The sequence below is a fragment of the Zalophus californianus genome, chromosome 13 (assembly GCF_009762305.2).
Source record: "Zalophus californianus isolate mZalCal1 chromosome 13, mZalCal1.pri.v2, whole genome shotgun sequence".
NCBI lineage: Eukaryota > Metazoa > Chordata > Mammalia > Carnivora > Otariidae > Zalophus > Zalophus californianus.
Genome location: NC_045607.1, coordinates 50058330 through 50076357, shown reverse-complemented (window position 1 = coordinate 50076357; position 18028 = coordinate 50058330). Strand labels below are relative to the sequence as shown.

Below are 18028 nucleotides of genomic sequence, written 5' to 3'. Positions count from 1 at the left end.
TCCTGGGATCAAGTCCCCATCAGGCTCTCTGCTCAGTGGGGAGTCTGCTTCTCTCTCTCCTGCTCTTCACCCCCACCCACAGCTCACGTTCTCTCTCTCTTTCTCTCAAATAAATAAAATCTTTTTTTTTTAAAGATTTTATTTATTTATTTGACAGAGACAAACACAGTGAGAGAGGGAACACAAGCAGGGGAGGGACAGAGGGAGAGGAAGAAGCAGGCTTCCCGCCGAGCAGGGAGCCCGATGTGGGACTCCATCCCAGGACTCCAGGATCATGACCTGAACCGAAGGCAGTCGCTTAACCAACTGAGCCACCCAGGCGCCCCATCACTACATATTCTACAGATATTAAAAGTATAATAAGGAAATATTATGAACAACTTTGTGCCAATAAATATGACAATTTAGGTGAAAATGGACAAATTTCTTGAAAGACACTTCTGTAGACTGACTGTCCCCTCCCCCTCTTCTGATGTTGAAACCTAATGCCCAGGCTGATGGTATTTGGAGGTGGGGCCTTAGGAGGTATTTCAGTCCTGAGGGTAAAACCCTCCTGAGGGGTATTAGTGCCTTTTTTTAAAAAGAGATTCTAGAGAGATTCCCTCCCTCCTTTCCATCATGTGAAGTTACAGTGGAAAGACAGCCTTCTAGGAACTAGGAAGCCAGCCCTCACTCGGCAGTGAATATGCCAGTGCCTTGATCTTGGACTTCCCAATCTCAAGAACTGTGAGAAACAAATTTCTGTTGTTTATAAGCCACCCAGTCTATGGTATTCTGGTATAGCAGCCTGAATGGACTAGGGCACAAACAATGAAAGTTTATTCAAGAGGAAGTAGGTAACCTAATAGCCTGTATGTGTTAAAGGAATTGAATTTATAGTTATAAAAACCTACCTACCAAGAAAACTCCAGACCCAAATGATTTCACAGGTGAATTCTATCAAACATTTTTTTTTAAAGATTTTATTTATTTATTTGAGAGAGAGAGAATGAGAGAGAGAGAGCACGAGAGGGAAGAGGGTCAGAGGGAGAAGCAGACTCCCTGCTGAGCAGGGAGCCCGATGCGGGACTCGATCCTGGGACTCCGGGATCATGACCTGAGCCGAAGGCAGTCGCTTAACCAACTGAGCCACCCAGGCGCCCCAATTCTATCAAACATTTAAGGAAGAAATAATACCAATTCTATACAGACTGCCCCAGAAACTTGAAGAGGAGGAAATTCTTCCCAACTCATTCTGTGAGACTGTCATTACCTTGGTATCAAAACCAGATAAAGACGTTAGGAGAAAAGAAAACTACAGACCAGTATCCCTATTAACACATATAAAATTCCAAGCAAAATTTTAACAAATAGAATTCAAGAATATATAAAGGGGATAATATATCTTGACCAGGTGGGGTTTATTTTAGGAATTCAATGTTGATTAATAACTTGAAAATTAATCATTGTAATTCACTATGTTAAACAAAGATAGAGATGTGTTTCATGTCAGGTGCAGAAAAAGTGTGTGATAAAGTCTAACATATATTCCTGATAAAAGTCTCAGGATTAGAAAGGAACTTCATAAGGAGCAAATATTTATGAAAAACCTATAATTAACATCATATTTACTGATAAAAGACTGAATGCTTTCCCTGTAAGATTAGGAACAAAATGAAGATGTGTACTCTCAACATCTCTCTTTAAAAAAAAAAAAATTCATTAATTTATTTAAATAATGTCTGTACCCAGCATGACTTACGACCCCAAGATCAAGAGTCACATGCTCTATTGACTGAGCCAGCCAGGTGCCTCTTTTTTTTTTTTTTTCCTTTTAATTCTAAGAAATGTGTATTAAAACCTCTCTATACCAATTTTACTCTAACACAATAAACATAAATACAGTTGTAACACCCGTTGGACCATAGATACATTACTGTTGCCATGGTAAATTGGTATATTCTTTTCAAAAGGCAAGAAGTATATAGTAATAGTTATACATGGGTTTATATACTCTGATCCAGAAAGCTGATTCTGGGAGTTTACTCTGTAACTTAACGGAAGCCTAAACGGTTAATATGGAGAGATGCTTATTGATACATTCTCTCTTTTTATTGTAGCAAATATACATAACATTTATCATTTTAACCATTTGTAAGTATACACTTCAGTGGCATTAAATACATTGGCATTGTTGTATAACCATTGCCACTGCTATACCCAAAACTTTTCCATCATCTCCAACATAAACTCTGTACCCATTAAACAGTAACTCTCCATTCTCCCCCCTCCCAGCCCCTGACAACCTCTAGTTTATGTCTCTAAGAATTCATTCAGTGTACCTCATATAGGAGCCATATAATATTTGTTCTTCTGTGTCTTTCTGGGGGTCATTTCACTTAGCATAAAGTTTTCAGAGTTCATCCATGTTATAGCATTTATCAAAATTCAATTCCTTTTTATGAATGAATAATATTCTGTTGTATAGATATATCACATTATATTTATCCATTCATTTTTTGGGTGGATATTTGGGTTTTTACCATTTGATTATTGTGAATAATGCTGCTATGACTAATGATGCTGAGCACCTTTTCATGTGCTTATTGGTCATTTGTATATCTTCTTTGGTCAGTATTTCTTCTGAACACTGTACTGGATGTTCTACCCAGTACCGTAAGACAAGCAAAAGAAATAAAAGGCATCTGTATTGGAAAGAAAGAAGTAAAATTGTCTTTATTCATAGACACATTATCTATGTAGAAAATTTAATGGTACCTACAAAACTCTACAACTTGTAAGCAACTGTATGAAGATGGCACTGTATGAGATCAAGATATAAAATCAATTGTATTTCTATGTAGTAGCAAAGAATAATGGGAAACTGAGTTAAAAAGGAATAGTGTCATTTACAATAGCATTAACTATTACTTAAGCAAAATCTGGTAAGATGTGAAGGACATATGCTGTAAACTACAAACATGGATGAGAGAAATTTTTACAAATCTAAATAAATGCAGAGATGAACCTTGTTCATGGGTTTGAAGACTCAGTATTGACAGTCTTCCTTAAATTGACCTATAGTTTCAACACAATTCCAGTTAAAATCCTAGTAGGCTTTTTTTGGTGGTAAGAAATGGACAAGCTGATTCTAAAATGCTTATGGAAATGCAGAGGACCTGGAGTAGAATAATCAAAACAATTTTGAAAAAGGACAGAGTTGAAGACTAACACTTCCTGATTTCAAGATTTATTATAAATTACAATAATCAAAATCATTTGGTACTGACATATAAACATATAGATTAGTGGAATAAAGAATCCAGAGATGAATATAAACATGTTGGGCAGTTGGTTTTTGAATAAAGATACAAAGGCAAAACAGTGGAGAAAAGTTAGTTTTTTCAACCAGTGGTGCTGGAAAAATTGAATATCTGTATGTAAAAAGTGGATCTCTATTTATACCTCCATTATATACAAAAGTTAACTTAAAATGGATCATAGACATACATGTAAAACTTGAAATTATGAAATTTTTAGAGGAAAACATTGGAGAAAACCTTTGTGACCTTAGATTAGACAGTGATGTCTTAAATATGATACCACAAGCATGACCCATGAAAGGACAGATTGGTAAGTTGGACTTCATCAAAAATAAAAACTGCTTTTCAAAAGGTATTATTAGAGTAAAAAGACAAGTCATAGATTGGGAGAAAATATTTGCTAAGCATATGCCTAATGATTTTTCTATAGAATATATATAGAACTTTCAAAACTCAAGAATGGGGGTGCCTGGGTGGGTCAGTCAGTTGAATGTCCGACTCTTGGTTCGACTCAGATCGTGATCTCAAGGTTGTGAGATTGAGCCCCATGTGGGGCTCTGCGCTCAGCGGGGAGTTGACTTGTCCTTCTCCCCACTTGTGCACAAGCTCTCTCCTTTTCTCTCTCTCTAAAATAAATAAATAAATAAATAAATAAATAAATAAATAAATAAAATCTTAAAAACAAACAAAAAACAACTCAAGAAAGAGTAAACAAACAGCCCACGTAGAAAATGGCCAAAGATTTTTTTTTTAAAGATTTATTTATTTATTTTGAGAGAGTGAGAATGAGAGAGAGAGAGAGATAGTACATGAGAGGGGGGAGGGTTAGAGGGAGAAGCAGGCTCCTCGCTGAGCAGGGAGACCGATGCGGGATGTGATCCCGGGACTCCAGGATCATGACCTGAGCCGAAGGCAGTTGCTTAACCGACTGAGCCACCCAGGCGCCCGAAAATGGCCAAAGATTTGAACAGAAGCTTCACTGAAGAAAATACATGGGTGGAAAATAAGCACATGAAAATGTGGTTAACATCACTAGTCATTAGAAAGATGCAAATTAACAGGTGCCTGGGTGCCTCAGTCAGTTGAGCATCAGACTCTTGATCTCAGGGTTGTGAGTTCAAGCCCTGAGCTGGACTTCACGCTAGTTGTGGCGCCTACTTAAAAAAAAAAAAAAGATGCAAATTAAAATGATAGTTAAGTATCACTGTAGGCATATTAGAGTATCTGCATTTAGAAGACTGACCATATAGAGCTTCAGAGAGGATGTGGAACAACTGGAAGTCTCATATACTGAGGGTAGGAATATAAAATGGTATACTTACTCTAGGAAACTCTTTGGCAGTTTTTTAGAACTATATATACCTAGCAGGTGATCCAATCCTTTTGTCTAAGAATTGACCTAAGGTAAATGAAAGCTTATGTCCGTAAGACCTATACATGGTTATTTATGACAGCTTTATTTGTAATAACTCCAAACTAAGAATAACCCAAATGTCTGTTAATAAGGTAAATAGATAAACATATTGTGGTATACTCAGCAGTGGAATACTACTTAGCAATAAAAAGGGATAAGGGACACCTGGCTGGCTCAGTTGGGAGGGCATGCAACTCTTCATCTCAGGGTTGTGAGTTGGGTATAGAGATTACTTAAAAAAATATTTTAAAAAATATAAAAAGGAATAAACTACTGAAATAAACAACAGCATGAATGAATCTCAATTATGAGAAAAGCTAGGCAAAAAAGAATACATACTATATGATTCCATGTACATCAGTTCTAAAAACTATAGTGACTAAACAGGTTACTCATTGTCTGGGGAGGAAGGGATATGATGGGATATATGAAAATTTGGCGTTTTGATGGATATGTTTACTATCTTGATTGTGGTAATGATTTCACAGGTGTATATATTTATGAAAATTTACACTTTAAATATGTACATTTTATTGTATGTCAGTTGTACTTAATTTAAAAAGCATATAAAATCCACGGAAATATTTAAAACCTCAGAAGCTTAATTTTATTTTTAGAGGTGCCGAGTTTAGAGATAATAGAAATCTTGACTCAATGTTCATAATCTCTGGGTTTCTACCATGTATTACCTAAGTCTCTTAATATGTGTTTTCTATGATTTTGTCTTCCTTGATTATAGTATTTTATGTTCTATCTGGTATTTATATAGGAAATACATCGTGAATCCTAAACTTACTTAGTTTTACATGGTGTTTCCATAAAGTTTCTTAACCAGAAGGGACAGACTCCTAACTGGATTAGGAGACCGGTTTGATTATATTTATTACTATTACCTTTATTTATTTATTTATTTATTTTGTCTTAGACCTTGACTTAATTCATGATGAACTCCATTCATTTGTTTAACTGTGAAGCTTAGCTTTAGGAATTTTGTAACCTAAAGGAGAATGATTTTTTAAATGGTCTGAATATTGTTCATGCAGTGCATTTTGCTGAAGCACCATAGCCCATAGCCCACCTCTGACAGTTTGATTATTCTTTTTTTTTTTTAAGATTTTATTTATCTATTTGATAGAGAGAGACACAGCGAAAGAGGGAACACAAGCAGGGGGAGTGGGAGAGGGAAAAGCAGGCTTCCCGCTGAGCAGGGAGTCCGATGCGGGGCTCGATCCCAGGACCCCGGGGTCACGACCCAAGCTGAAGGCAAGATGCCCAACGACTCAGCCACCCAGGCACCCCCAGTTTGATTATTCTTAACAGGGCCTTCGCACATGAAAGGATCATAGTTGCCTTACAAATGAGTTGATGCTGTAAACTGGTACTTTCTAGCAGGTAAAAGCGACAAGATAATACCAAAACAGTCTGCTTCTCTGGAAGGACAACAATTTGATTATAAATCCAGCTGGGAAGTGCACTTAGTTGATCACTGTTAACCCAGGAGTATTTTAATTTTAGTTAGTCCAGATAAAGTGTTTTATTTAATGGATGTCTTTTTCTTTTTTTCCTCTTCTAGGAAATAAAATAGCAACCATGATAGAAGACAAAGGGCCGAGAGTGACTGACTACTTTGTTGTGGCAGGTCTCACTGACACATCTACTCTTTTAGATCAAGAAATAAATCGTTTAGATACTAAGTCAACTGGGCCTAAAGCTCCAATTACAGACATTGCAGTTATTAACAAATCTGCTGGGGAAACAGTACCTGAAGGTTACACCTGTGTTGAAGCCACTCCATCAGCTCTCCAAGCAAATTTGAACTATGGAAGTCTGAAAAGCCCAGAACTTTTCCTCTGTTACAAGAGAGCAAGAGATAAACCACCCCTTACCGACATTGGGTATGGTGACTTACTTTCTTTTGCTATAGTGAAGGAAATAGCATTTATTTAAAGTGCATGGGAATAGAAATTTGGAATCCTTGATAGTTCTATTATTATTATTTTTAATTTTTAAAGATTTTATTTATTTATTTGACAGAAACACAGTGAGAGAGGGAACACAAGCAGGGGGAGTGGGAGAGGGAGAAGCAGGCTCTCCACTGAGCAGGGAGCCCGATGGGGGGCTCGATCCCAGCACCCTGGTATCATGACCTGAGCCGAAGGCAGACGCTTAATGAGTGAGCCACCCAGGCGCCCCGATAATTCTATTATTATTTGTTACTTTAGGATCAAGTGTAGTAAGATATTACATCTCTCTATCCACCCTTACTGAATTTCTCTGCATTGTACTTGAATCATTAGATCATTTCCTTTCAGAAGATTGAAATGAAGGCATTAGAGCCTGAAATGTGATTCCATTTCTCTTGTACTTTTCAGATAAACTTATTAATTAAAAATAAAAGAACAAGAAGCTATAATAAAAGACTATATTTTTAAGGGGCTACTTAGGTTATGTGATGAGGTTTTGTGAAGCCCTGACCTCATTTAACAAAGGAACATTCCTGTTTAAAAAAAAAAAAAATGTGCTGTGTGGTTTTTAGTCCCAGGAGGGAGGAGGTATTTACAATTTAGAATGAGTATAGTTGTTATAAGGTATTTAGTATCTAGTCCACAGCCAGAGAAGTACATTCTTTGTAAAAGCCCTTTTTCCAAAAATGTCTACATTGACCCTCTTTTGTAGATGAGATATGCTTTTAGAATATCTATAATTATTACTTTAATAGGTATACATGTCATGTATTAAGCTGTTCTGTTTATTATAATTACCATCAGTAAAAACATATAGGTATTTGAGAGCATCTTAGGAAGTATTTGGGATCAGCTTGTCCATTTATGCAAAACACAAAGTTGGAATTTTGGTGGGGATTGCATTTAATCTATAGATCAAAGTAGGGAGTACGGCCATCTTTATACCAATTAAGTCTTCTAACTTATGAATATGAAATATCTTTCCCTTTTATTTAGGTCTTTAATTTCTTTCAGCAGTGTTTTATAGCTTTTAGTGTACAAGTCTTTCACCTCCTTGATTCATTTTATTCCTACATATTTTATTCTTTTGGATTCTATTAAAAATGGGATGTTTTCTTAATTTCCTTTTTGGGTTCATTGCTGTTGTATACAAGCACAGCTGAATTTTAATTTCATGTGTTAATCTTACACCCTGCAACTTTGCTGAATTTGTTAGCTCTGATAGCTTTCTTTTGGATATTCAGCGTTTTTTTTTTAATATATAGGATCATGTCATCTGCATATAGAGCTAGTTTTACTCCTTCCTTTGCAGTTTGTTGTATTTGCTCCCTTGTCTTATTGCTCCAACTGGAACTTAACGTACAGTGTTGGATAGCGATAGTGAAAACAGGCATCCTTGGCTCATTCCTGATCTTAGGTGGAAAGCTTTCAGTCTTTCACCATTGAATATGATGTTAGCTGTGGGTTTTTCATAAATGCCTTTTATCATATTAAGAAAGGTCCCTTCTATTTCTGATTTTATGAGAGATTTTATCATGAAAGTGTGTTGGATTTTTTTCAAATGCCTTTTCTTTGTTAATTGAGATCATGCAGGTATTTCCTTCTTTCTATTAATGTGATGTATTACATTGATTTTCTTTCTTTTTTTTTTAAGATTTTATTTTATTTATTTGACAGAGAGATAGAGAGAGAGCACAAGTAAGCAAAGAGGCAGGCAGAGAGGGAGAAGCGGGCTCTCTGCTGAGCAGGGAGCCCGATGCGGGGCTCGATCCCAGGACCCCAGGATCATGACCTGAGCCGAAGGCAGCCGCTTAACCAGCTGAGCCACCCAGGTGCCCCTACATTGATTTTCTTATGTTGAATCTCTTAATGTCATCACAATACGACTCTGTAGAAATGATTAATTACTTAATATCATCCTATATCCAAATTTCCCTGACTGTCCCATGAAGTTGTTGTTGTTTCTTAATGGTTGCTGGTTTTTCTGATAATAGTTGTTCAGATATTAAGAAAAGGTAGTGAGCTGCTCCATTTGACCACCACTTGTTGTCTTCATCACCTCCTCTACTTTTGCAGTCGAGCTCTGGTGAAAGGGTCCTAGGTCCTCATTATGTTCAGATTTCCAAAGTCAAAGGATGATTTGTCCTTATCTTACTTGACCTTTATGCAGCATCCATTTAACTCCTTTAGTATTGGCCACCCTGTTTAGCTCTGTGGTTTTCTTTTAAGTCAAGACAGTTAGGATGGTGGTCATACAGCTTTATAGGATCATCAGGAACAGGAGCCAAATTAGAAAGGGTTGAGAAATGATTGGAATTGGATTAATAGAGGCTTTTTTGAAAGCTTGACTTTAAGAGAAAGAGAAAATAGTAATGGGCTTTGTTATTTAAGATGTGGTCCTTGAGCCAGTATCATCAGCCTGGGAACATGTTAGAAATTCAGAATCTCAGGCACTGCCCCAAACCTCCTGAATCAGAATCTGTATTTTAACAAAGTCCCCAGAAGCAGCAGTTGAGGTTACCTGGGTGGGGGGGTGGGGTAAGGCAATACAGAGTCATGGGCTGTTTTTTTAACTTTCTTCCAGGGGATAACCTTGAACATCTCTATTTGAAGGAGAGACACCAATGGAAAAGAAAGGGTGAAAATATAGGAATAAGGAGATATTTGATAGGATAAAATTATGAAACAGATTGAAGGGGTAATGTCAACAGCATAGGTGACTGGATTAGCCTTTAATGGGAGGGGCTTTTCCTTTGAGGAGGTTAAAATTGGTATAAACACAAACTGTTGGTTGCAGGGGAGTAATTCAGGACATGTGATGGTTTTATGTCAGTTCTTTTCATTTTCTCCATGAGCTTCTTAAGAAGATAGGTAATATCCGTAGAAGGATGGGTATAGGGTAAAATTTTGGTAATATCCATGTCAGTTGATGGGAATCAAAGCAGGGACATAACTTGTGTTTCAGACTTCAGTGTTGACTGTCAGCCGTCTCTCAAGGCCATCTTTTCATATCCTCCTTCCCATCTCCCCACTGTACAGTCATAATTGAGAGGATGTGTAGCTTTCAAAGATTGCTGTTCTTGTGGTTCAGGGGCACAACTTAAAATGATGACTTAGATAATTATACTTAGATACCTTCAGGTTGCAAGTGACCCATATACATCTTGTAGTTCCCTAAGGCTTGTTATGATAGTTTACTGATCTAGTTTCCCAGAGTGTAGGTTGTCTTTTAGTTAATCATGATGGTAAATTTTTCTTTCCAGATCAAATAATTGTTAATACCTGGTGACTGCAATATTTTGACCTGTCCACCCCACTTTCCCCCCATTTAAGCACACGAGTGAGGTTTGGAAAACTTGTAGCCACTACAAAGACAGGTACCCATCTCATTCAACTAAATAAGGAATACTGTTTTCAAACTTTTGACCTTTTTGACTTTCATAAACTGATATGAGATATTTATCAGGTTTTCTTTTTTTTAAGAAGAAATGTTAATTAAGTTTAAAGTATATAAGATGTGATATTCCCCTGTAACATCAAATACTCTAAGTATAATTTAAATAGTACAATATATTATCTTATGTGTCAGATGTGTTTATTAAGATAAAGAATCACAAATTATGCAGTTCTTCCTCCATTTATCAGATTCATTAATTTTTTTGAAATTTTATTTTATTATGTTATGTTAATCACCATACATTACATCATTAGTTTTTGATGTAGTGTTCCATGATTCATTGTTTGCATATAACACCCAGTGCTCCATTCAATACGTGCCCTCTTTAATACCCATCACCAGGCTAATCCCTCTCCCCCTGAACCCTCAGTTTGTTTCTCAGAGTCCATAGTCTCTCATGGTTTGAGAGAGTGAGAGTGCACATGTGCATGAGAGAGAGAGAGAGAAAGAAGGAGAGAGAGAGTGCATGCACGCCCATGGGGGGGTGGGGCAGAGGGAGAGGGAGAAGCAGACTTGCCGCTGAGCAGGGATCCTGATGTGGGGCTGGATCCCAGGACCCAGAGATCATGAACCAGGACCTGAACCAAAGGCAGATGCTTAACCGACTGAGCTACCTAGGCGTTCCAGATTTATTGATTTTCTTTTTTCTTTTTTTTTAAGATTTTATTTATTTATTTGACAGAGAGAGACACAGTGAGAGAGGGAACACAAGCAGGGGGAGTGGGAGAGGGAGATGCAGACTTCCCGCGCAGCAGGGAGCCCGATGCGGGGCTCTATCCCAGGGCCCTGGGATCATGACCTGAGCCGAAGGCAGACGCTTAACGAGACAGAGCCACCCAGGCACCCCCGGATTTACTGAGTTTCAAAAGAGCTTTTTCTCCAGCACTTTTGTGGTTTTTTTTGAAAATTTTCAAACATACAGAAAAGTTAATTGAATGTTATAATAAACACCAGTATCTTTTCCTCCTGAATGATAGACTATAGTATAATGAACAGTACACTTTCCACCTAGATTCAGCAAATTAACATTTTTCCATATTTTTGCTAAACTATTTTGAAAGGAGGCTGGAGATATCCTGACCATTCTCCCATGAATACTTCAGCATGCATCCCTTAAGACATGGTCCTGTATAACCATGGTATATAGAAAATTAATAATTGTATCATATTTTTCAATATCCATTCCTATCCAGATATTCACAGTTATCCCTAGAATATCTTTTATCGCCTTTTTAAAAAAAATATTCATGGGGTGCCTGGGTAACTCAGTTGGTTAAGCAGCTACCTTAGGCCCAGGTCATGATCCCAGGGTACTAGGATCGGCTCCTTGCTCAGCGGGGAGCCTCCTTCTCCCTCTGCCTGCCACTCCCCCTGCTTGTGCTCGATCACTCTCTCACTCTGTCTGCCAAGTAAAATCTTGAAAAAAAAATATTCAGCATCCTGTCATAGTTTACTCGTTGCATTTGGTTATTATGCCTCTTTGGTCTCTTTATCTTCCCCCAATTTTTCTGTTATATATTGACATTTTGCAGAGTCTTGCCAATTGTCTTATAGAATGTTCCCCACTGTAGATTTATCTAATTGTTTCCTCATTATGTTGTTTAACTTGTTACCTTATTGTCAGTATTTCCTATAAATTGGATGTTAGGTTTAAAGTCTGAATTAAATTTAGGTTAAATATTTTTGGCAAGAATACTTACAGGTAGGGCTAGCATTAGGAGAGGATGTAGTGACAGATTGTCTCATAATTAGTAATGTTAAGTTCAGTCACTTAGTTAAGATGGTAATTGCCAGATATCTGTTGTTATTTTCATTGTTATTTAAGTAATTTGTGGAGTTGTGGGCCTTGTTTAAATACCTGCTTACCTAGTTCCTTTTCACTTCTCATTTTGTAGGATCCATTAATCATTGCCTGAATTAGAAATTGCATGGCAGGGGATGTAAAATGAGACTTTTCTAATTCCTTTTTTTTTTTAAGATTTTATTTATTTATTTGACAGAGAGACAGCGAGAGCAGGAACACAAGCAGGGGGAGTGGGAGAGGGAGAAGCAGGCTTCCTGCTGAGCAGGGAGCCCGATGCGGGGCTTGATCCCAGGGCCCTGGGACCATGACCTGAGCCGAAGGCAGACACTTAACAGCTGAGCCACCCAGGCGCTCGAGACTTTTCTAATTCTATCATTTAAAAAATAAATTCTTTTAACTGGCATTTTTCTTGAAGAGCTTGAATGAAGAGCTCTTTTTTTTATTGTTTTGAGAATAACTAAGAAACTATGGATTTTAATTTATTCCGTGTGATAAAAATCTATTATAATCCTTATTCTATTTGCTCATATGGTCCCGAGTTTGGTTAGTGGGAGCCCTTTCCAGCTGACTGCTTCACCAAACAAAATCTGGATTTGTGTGTGTTCATTGTTATTGAGGCATTTTATATATATATATATATATATATATATATATATATATATATATATATATATATATATATGGGTTCCTTGCCCTTGGAATAAGACCTATCAAGCATTTACAGAGTACTTACTGTGTTAAAAAATTATATGAAATAGTGTTTCTATGTGGTTATGTTACCAGTTTGTTATGCAGTTTGCAGTTAGGTTCATCTGTTTCTATTTGTTTCATTTGTTTCAGAAAAATTTTCTGTTAATATGGAAAATATTGTCACAGCTCAAAACATGTAAAAAGATATATTTAGAGAAGTATTGCTTCGGTCTTTATTTCCTCTACTTTTTCCTCTATACTTTATGCCCTCTCCTCCCATTAATGCAGTTTTTGATTTACCTTTCACTATGTGTTTTTACAAAAATAAACACATATGTGTGTATATTTATTTTTTAAGATTTTATTCATTTGAGACACAGAAATAGAGAGAGAGCACGAGAAGGGGGAGGGGCAGAGGAAGAGGGAGAAGCAGGCTCCCAGCCGAGCCAGGACCCTGGGATCATGACCTGAGCCAAAGGCAGGCGCTTAATTATCTGAGCCACCCAGGTGTGCTCAGGCGCCCCATGTGTGTGTATTTTTATTTCTTCTTCTTAAACACACTATAAATACTGTATACACTATTTTATACTTTGCTTTTTTCACCCAACAGTATATCATCGGAATCACCCCATATTTGAACATGGAGGTCTTTCTCATTTTTTTATAACTCTGCAGTACTTATTTGTGTGGATGTATATACTTTATTCATCCAAACCTCTGCTGATGGACATTTGGGTTCTGTCCAGTCTTGTGCTATTACAAGAATGCTTTGGTGAGGGGCGCGTGGGTGGCTCAGTTGTTGAGTCTGCCTTCGGCTCAGGTCATGGTCCCAGGGTCCTGGGATTGAGCCGCTGCATCGGGCTCCCTGCTCTGAAGGAAGCCTGCTTCTCCCTCTCCCACTCCCCCTGCTTGTGTTCCTTCTCTTGCTGTGTCTCTCTCTTTCAGATAAATAAATAAAATCTTAAAAAAAAAAAGAATGCTTTGGTGAATAACTGTGTATATATTATTACATATTTGTGGAAGTATATTTTCAGGTAGTCCTGGAAGGGCACTGCTGGGATAAAAGATAAATGCATGCATAATTCTGTTAAATGTTACATTTCTCTCCATTGTGGTCATTCCACCATCAATATATGATATATGTGCTTCTTTTCCCCCAGTCCCATCCACAAAATATGTGATCAAATTTTTGAATTTTTGTCAGTCTCACAGTCAAGAAGTGATTGTGTTGGAGTTATTTTAATGAGATTAACTATTTCTTCATATGTTTAAGGACTGTTTTCTGTTTTTTCTTTTGTGAATTGTTAATGTCTTTTGGCATTGACTTTCTTTATGTCTTTTTAAAAACAGGGTTTTAGGACACTTGGGTGGCTCAGTCAGTTGAGCATCTGCCTTCAGCTCAGGTCATGATCTCACGGTTCTGGGATCAAGCCCTGCATCGGGCGCCCTGCTCAGCGAGGAGTCTGCTTCTCCCTTTCCCTCTGCCTGCCGCTGCCCCCTCCTTGTACTCACTCTCTGTGTGTCAAATCAATAAATAAAATCTTTTAAGAAATGTGTATTTGTGCAGATGTATATTTTCATTTCTCTTGGGTATATATCTAGGAATAGAATTGTTGAGTCATACCGAAACTCCCGTGTTTAACCCTCTCAGGAACCACTGGACTGTTTTCCAAAGCAGTGTTTATTCTCACCAGCATTGTATAAAGATTCCAGTTTCTCTACACTCTCACCTTACTAGCACTTGTAATTATGTCTTTTTGGATTATAGCCTTCCCAGTGTATGTGAAGTGGTATCTTATTGTGGTTTTGATTTCAGTCCCCTAATGGCTAATATGTTGAGCCTCTTTCCATGTGCTTTTGGCCATATCTTCTTGGAGAAATGCCTATTTAGATTCTTTGCCCACTTAAAAAAAATTTTTTTTTAAAGTCTTATTTTAAAATAATTTTAGTTTTATGGAAGAGTTTTTAAGGATAGTACAGACAATTTTTCATATATTCTTTGCCAGCCCTGTATCCATTTTTGTTGACTCTATAGATCTCTTTGGGAAATACTGACATCTTACCAAATATTAGGTGTTCTTATCCATGACCATGGATGTCTTTTTATTTATTGGTTCATCTCTAATTTCTTTAAACCATGTTTTATAGTTTCAGTCAAGGATTTTTATATTTATTTTCAGTCAGAGGATTTTTAAAGGTGAAATTTTGACAGGAGTTATGAAGATAAATTTCGTGAAAATGTCTGAATACTTGATCTAGGAATCAACCTGAGGATGATATGGTGTTTTGGTGTTGCCCCTTTCTTGTTTCATATGTTTTTTAAAAAACGATAAAAAAAATCAAGTTGTTTAATCTTACTTATTCTTCTTAAAATTACATTCCAGCTGTTGAAAAATAGTAGTTAAGAGATCTATAATTCCCAAAGTAATAATCTTACTTTTGGTTTACAATTAAGATTTGAGAAACAGTTTTTTTTCTCAATTTTTTTGGTTTGTTTTCAAGAGGAAAACCAGCATTAACTTGAAATGTATTTATCTATCTATTTCTCCCCTCCCTGCCTTGCAGAGTTTTATATGAAGGGAAAGAAAGGCTTATTCCAGGATGTGAAGTGATCCAAGCCACACCCTACGGTCGCTGTGCCAATGTCAACAATAGTTCAACTACTTCACAAAGAATCTTTATCACTTATCGAAGGGCTCCTTTAATTCGACCCCAGAATTCCTTGGCTGTAACTGATATCTGTGTTATTGTAACCAGTAAAGGAGAAACCCCTCCTCATACTTTCTGCAAAGTTGACAAAAACTTAAATTGTGGAATGGTAAGAATAGAGTTGTTTCCTTTTCAGGTTTTTTTTTTTTTTTTTAGAGCCGAAAAGTCTCACATTTATTACTGAACCAACCTACTGGTGCAGAGGCATAGTCACAGAGAAAAATCATTTCCATGATAAGACAAGTCTATGGCCAGGTAGGAAGGATGTTTACAGAATGATAGAACACATGATCTTCACGTAGCGTAATTAAATATGTGTGTCAATTAAGTGTGTCATTTCATGATGTGTGACGCCTTATAGACCCAGCTTGGTTCTTCTCCAGTGTCTCCTCTTGGAGTTGTACCTGATCTTATTACCAGTTTTCATCCGAATCCACTGGGGAATGGGATCATTCTGCTTTTGTTTCTTGGCCAGGAATCGCTTGATTCTGAAAGTCTTGTGAGAAGACATGGCAAGAAGCAGCCAGCCATGCAGAGCAGGATGGCGGCGAAAAAGAGAAAGCTCCTTTTTAGTTTAATATGTACTGTCTCCCACCCCCGAAAAAAGGATAATTTTTGTACTCCTGTTTATTATTGGGTGTAGATTTTACTCTGCTTATATTTTGTGGTTATTTTTATTATTTTTAGGTCTAACTTTTATGATTCATAATAATTTTTAAAATCCTTAGCTATCTGATTTTTAGAAAAATTTCATTGAGAAAATACTTAAAAGTCAGGGATTTAAAATTGTTTTTTGGTATGTGCTAATATTGCCTGTGTTACACTAATATGGAGGTTTTATTAGCTTTTGTGTTTCACTGGTGTCTTCATGGAACTCCCTTTATATTATTTTAATTATTGTAGTTTTACATACTTGCTTTTTTCCAAGTGGGCTCCACACCCAAAGTGGGGTTTTGAACCCACAACCCCGAGATCAAGAGTTGCATGCTCTACTAAGCATGCTAGGGACCCCACCCCTTACATACTATTTTTTCAAAGGGCTCTAATGAACAAGAACATTGAACATAACATGATTTATAGTTTTATGAGACTAAGATTTACTACTGGGTCAGATTTATTTTGAAAAATATCTTTAGATAAAACTATTAGCTTTAATGAGATATAGGCAAAGATGACTGGCTAAGGTAGCCATGGCTCTTAGTGACAGTTTGTCTCTGGAGGTAATGACTTCATAGTACCTCAGTTACCTTCATAGTACCTAGTTTGAGCTCCAGAGCACACTCAACTTTGTGCTGTTTCTTTCAAAGTGTCTGATTAGAGCATTCTAAACTTTTTGAAACTGTTCTGTATCAGTTTAATTTGCGGCAGTGTTTTTTTATTCCTTTCTTTTAGTATTCTGAACTTCATGTTTTGCTATATTTTATAGTCTGTAGTCTTTTTTTTTTTTTAAGATTTACTCATTTTAAAGAGAAAGAATGCACGCACCCTCACAGGTCAGGGGGAGGGGCAGAGGGAGAGGGAGAGAGAGAATCTCAAGCTGACTCCCTGCTGAGCATGGGGCCCAACATGGGGCTCAATCCCAGGACCCCAAGATCACAACCTTAACTGAAACCAAGAGTCGGGTACTCAACCGACTAAGCCTCCCAGGTGCCCCTGTAGTCTGTTTGATAAACATATGTTTTAAATAGATTTCACTGAATAATCAGAACCTTTAGAAGATTTTCAACAAAATCAATTTATTTTCACTCTTTGGTCTTTTTTTAAAACATAATTTATATTTTACAGTGGGGTTCCAGTGTATTTCTTTGTTACAAGAAGTCTGTGCCTGCTTCTAATGCAATAGCATATAAAGCTGGTGAGTAAATTAAAAAAAAAAATTGTTACTGTAGTTATTGTTGTTCATTAACATTTGGTTAGTTTCCGTAGTGTATTGGTCATCATGTTCACCTACCATTTACATTTGGTTAGAAGAGACGATGTATACCCCTTTATGTAGTTTATGGGGTTGATCTATTCATAAATTGAATTATCTATAATATTAACATGTAAAGGCACAAGTTTTCTTAAATACATTATATACTACAAGATATATTAATATTACACCCTCCCCCAAACATGTTGTTAAATAGAAATTATCATCCCAGGTAAGCATTTGTGAAATGAACGTTCAAATTTTTAGTCTTACACTAATAGATTTAACAATTCAATGGAAAACTGCTTACTCTCTCTGACCTTTTTATTTTGGCAATCAGAAAGGTGTCAAACTGCATCTTTACTTCTTATATTTCCTTCTCTTATCTCTGTGTGTCTGATTCAAAACCTCATGTTACTTGCCATGAAAGGTGGACTTGCTTCCTTTTTCCTTTGTTGCAAAGAATCAGCTATATGGAGGAGAGGAGGGCCTGAGAAACTTTTCTGCCATGAAGTGTTTGAGAAATCTATCGCCACATTCTTACTGCACAGTAAAGTGTCAAGGGCTGTAAAGATTTAAATGTGACCTCTTCATCCCACTGGTATGGTGGGATAGAAACTGAAAATACAGGTATGCTCCAGTTGTAAATAGAAGAGATACTGGAATACTTCTTGTGAAAAGAAGCAGTGTCAGTTACTTTTTGATCATGCACAATTTGTTTTGCTTCAGGGAAGTCAGGCAAATCCATATATGAAAACTCTTGATTGTCTTTCTAA

General features: G+C 36.9%; 2 protein-coding genes across 6 annotated transcripts in view; one reads left to right on the top strand and one right to left on the bottom strand.

The window, feature by feature from the left end:
* Positions 1-18028, top strand: part of DENND4C (DENN domain containing 4C) — a 135611-nt gene that overhangs the window by 27864 nt on the left and 89719 nt on the right. For 4 of the 5 annotated variants that reach the window (XR_003523847.2, XM_027616650.2, XM_027616648.2 and 1 more), the window contains exons 2-4: positions 6290-6611; positions 15197-15449; positions 17126-17195. Coding sequence is in view for 4 of the 5 variants with exons in the window: in XM_027616650.2 (XP_027472451.2) it covers positions 6307-6611; positions 15197-15449; positions 17126-17195 (628 nt within the window). In the remaining variant the exon portion in view is untranslated. Of the gene's footprint in view, positions 1-6289; positions 6612-15196; positions 15450-15501; positions 15596-17125; positions 17196-18028 lie in introns of those variants that run through there. The other variant, XM_027616652.2, reaches the window with a different exon arrangement.
* LOC113934984 (60S ribosomal protein L39-like) lies at positions 15616-15874 on the bottom strand. Its single transcript, XM_035723769.1, has one exon. The coding sequence runs from the start codon at positions 15849-15851 to the stop codon at positions 15696-15698; it is 156 nt and encodes a 51-aa protein (XP_035579662.1). The 5' UTR covers positions 15852-15874; the 3' UTR covers positions 15616-15695.

Coding starts and splice junctions, on each gene's coding strand:
- LOC113934984 (XM_035723769.1), bottom strand. CDS start 15,851: ATGTCTTCTCACAAGACTTTCAGAATCAAGCGATTCCTGGCCAAGAAA.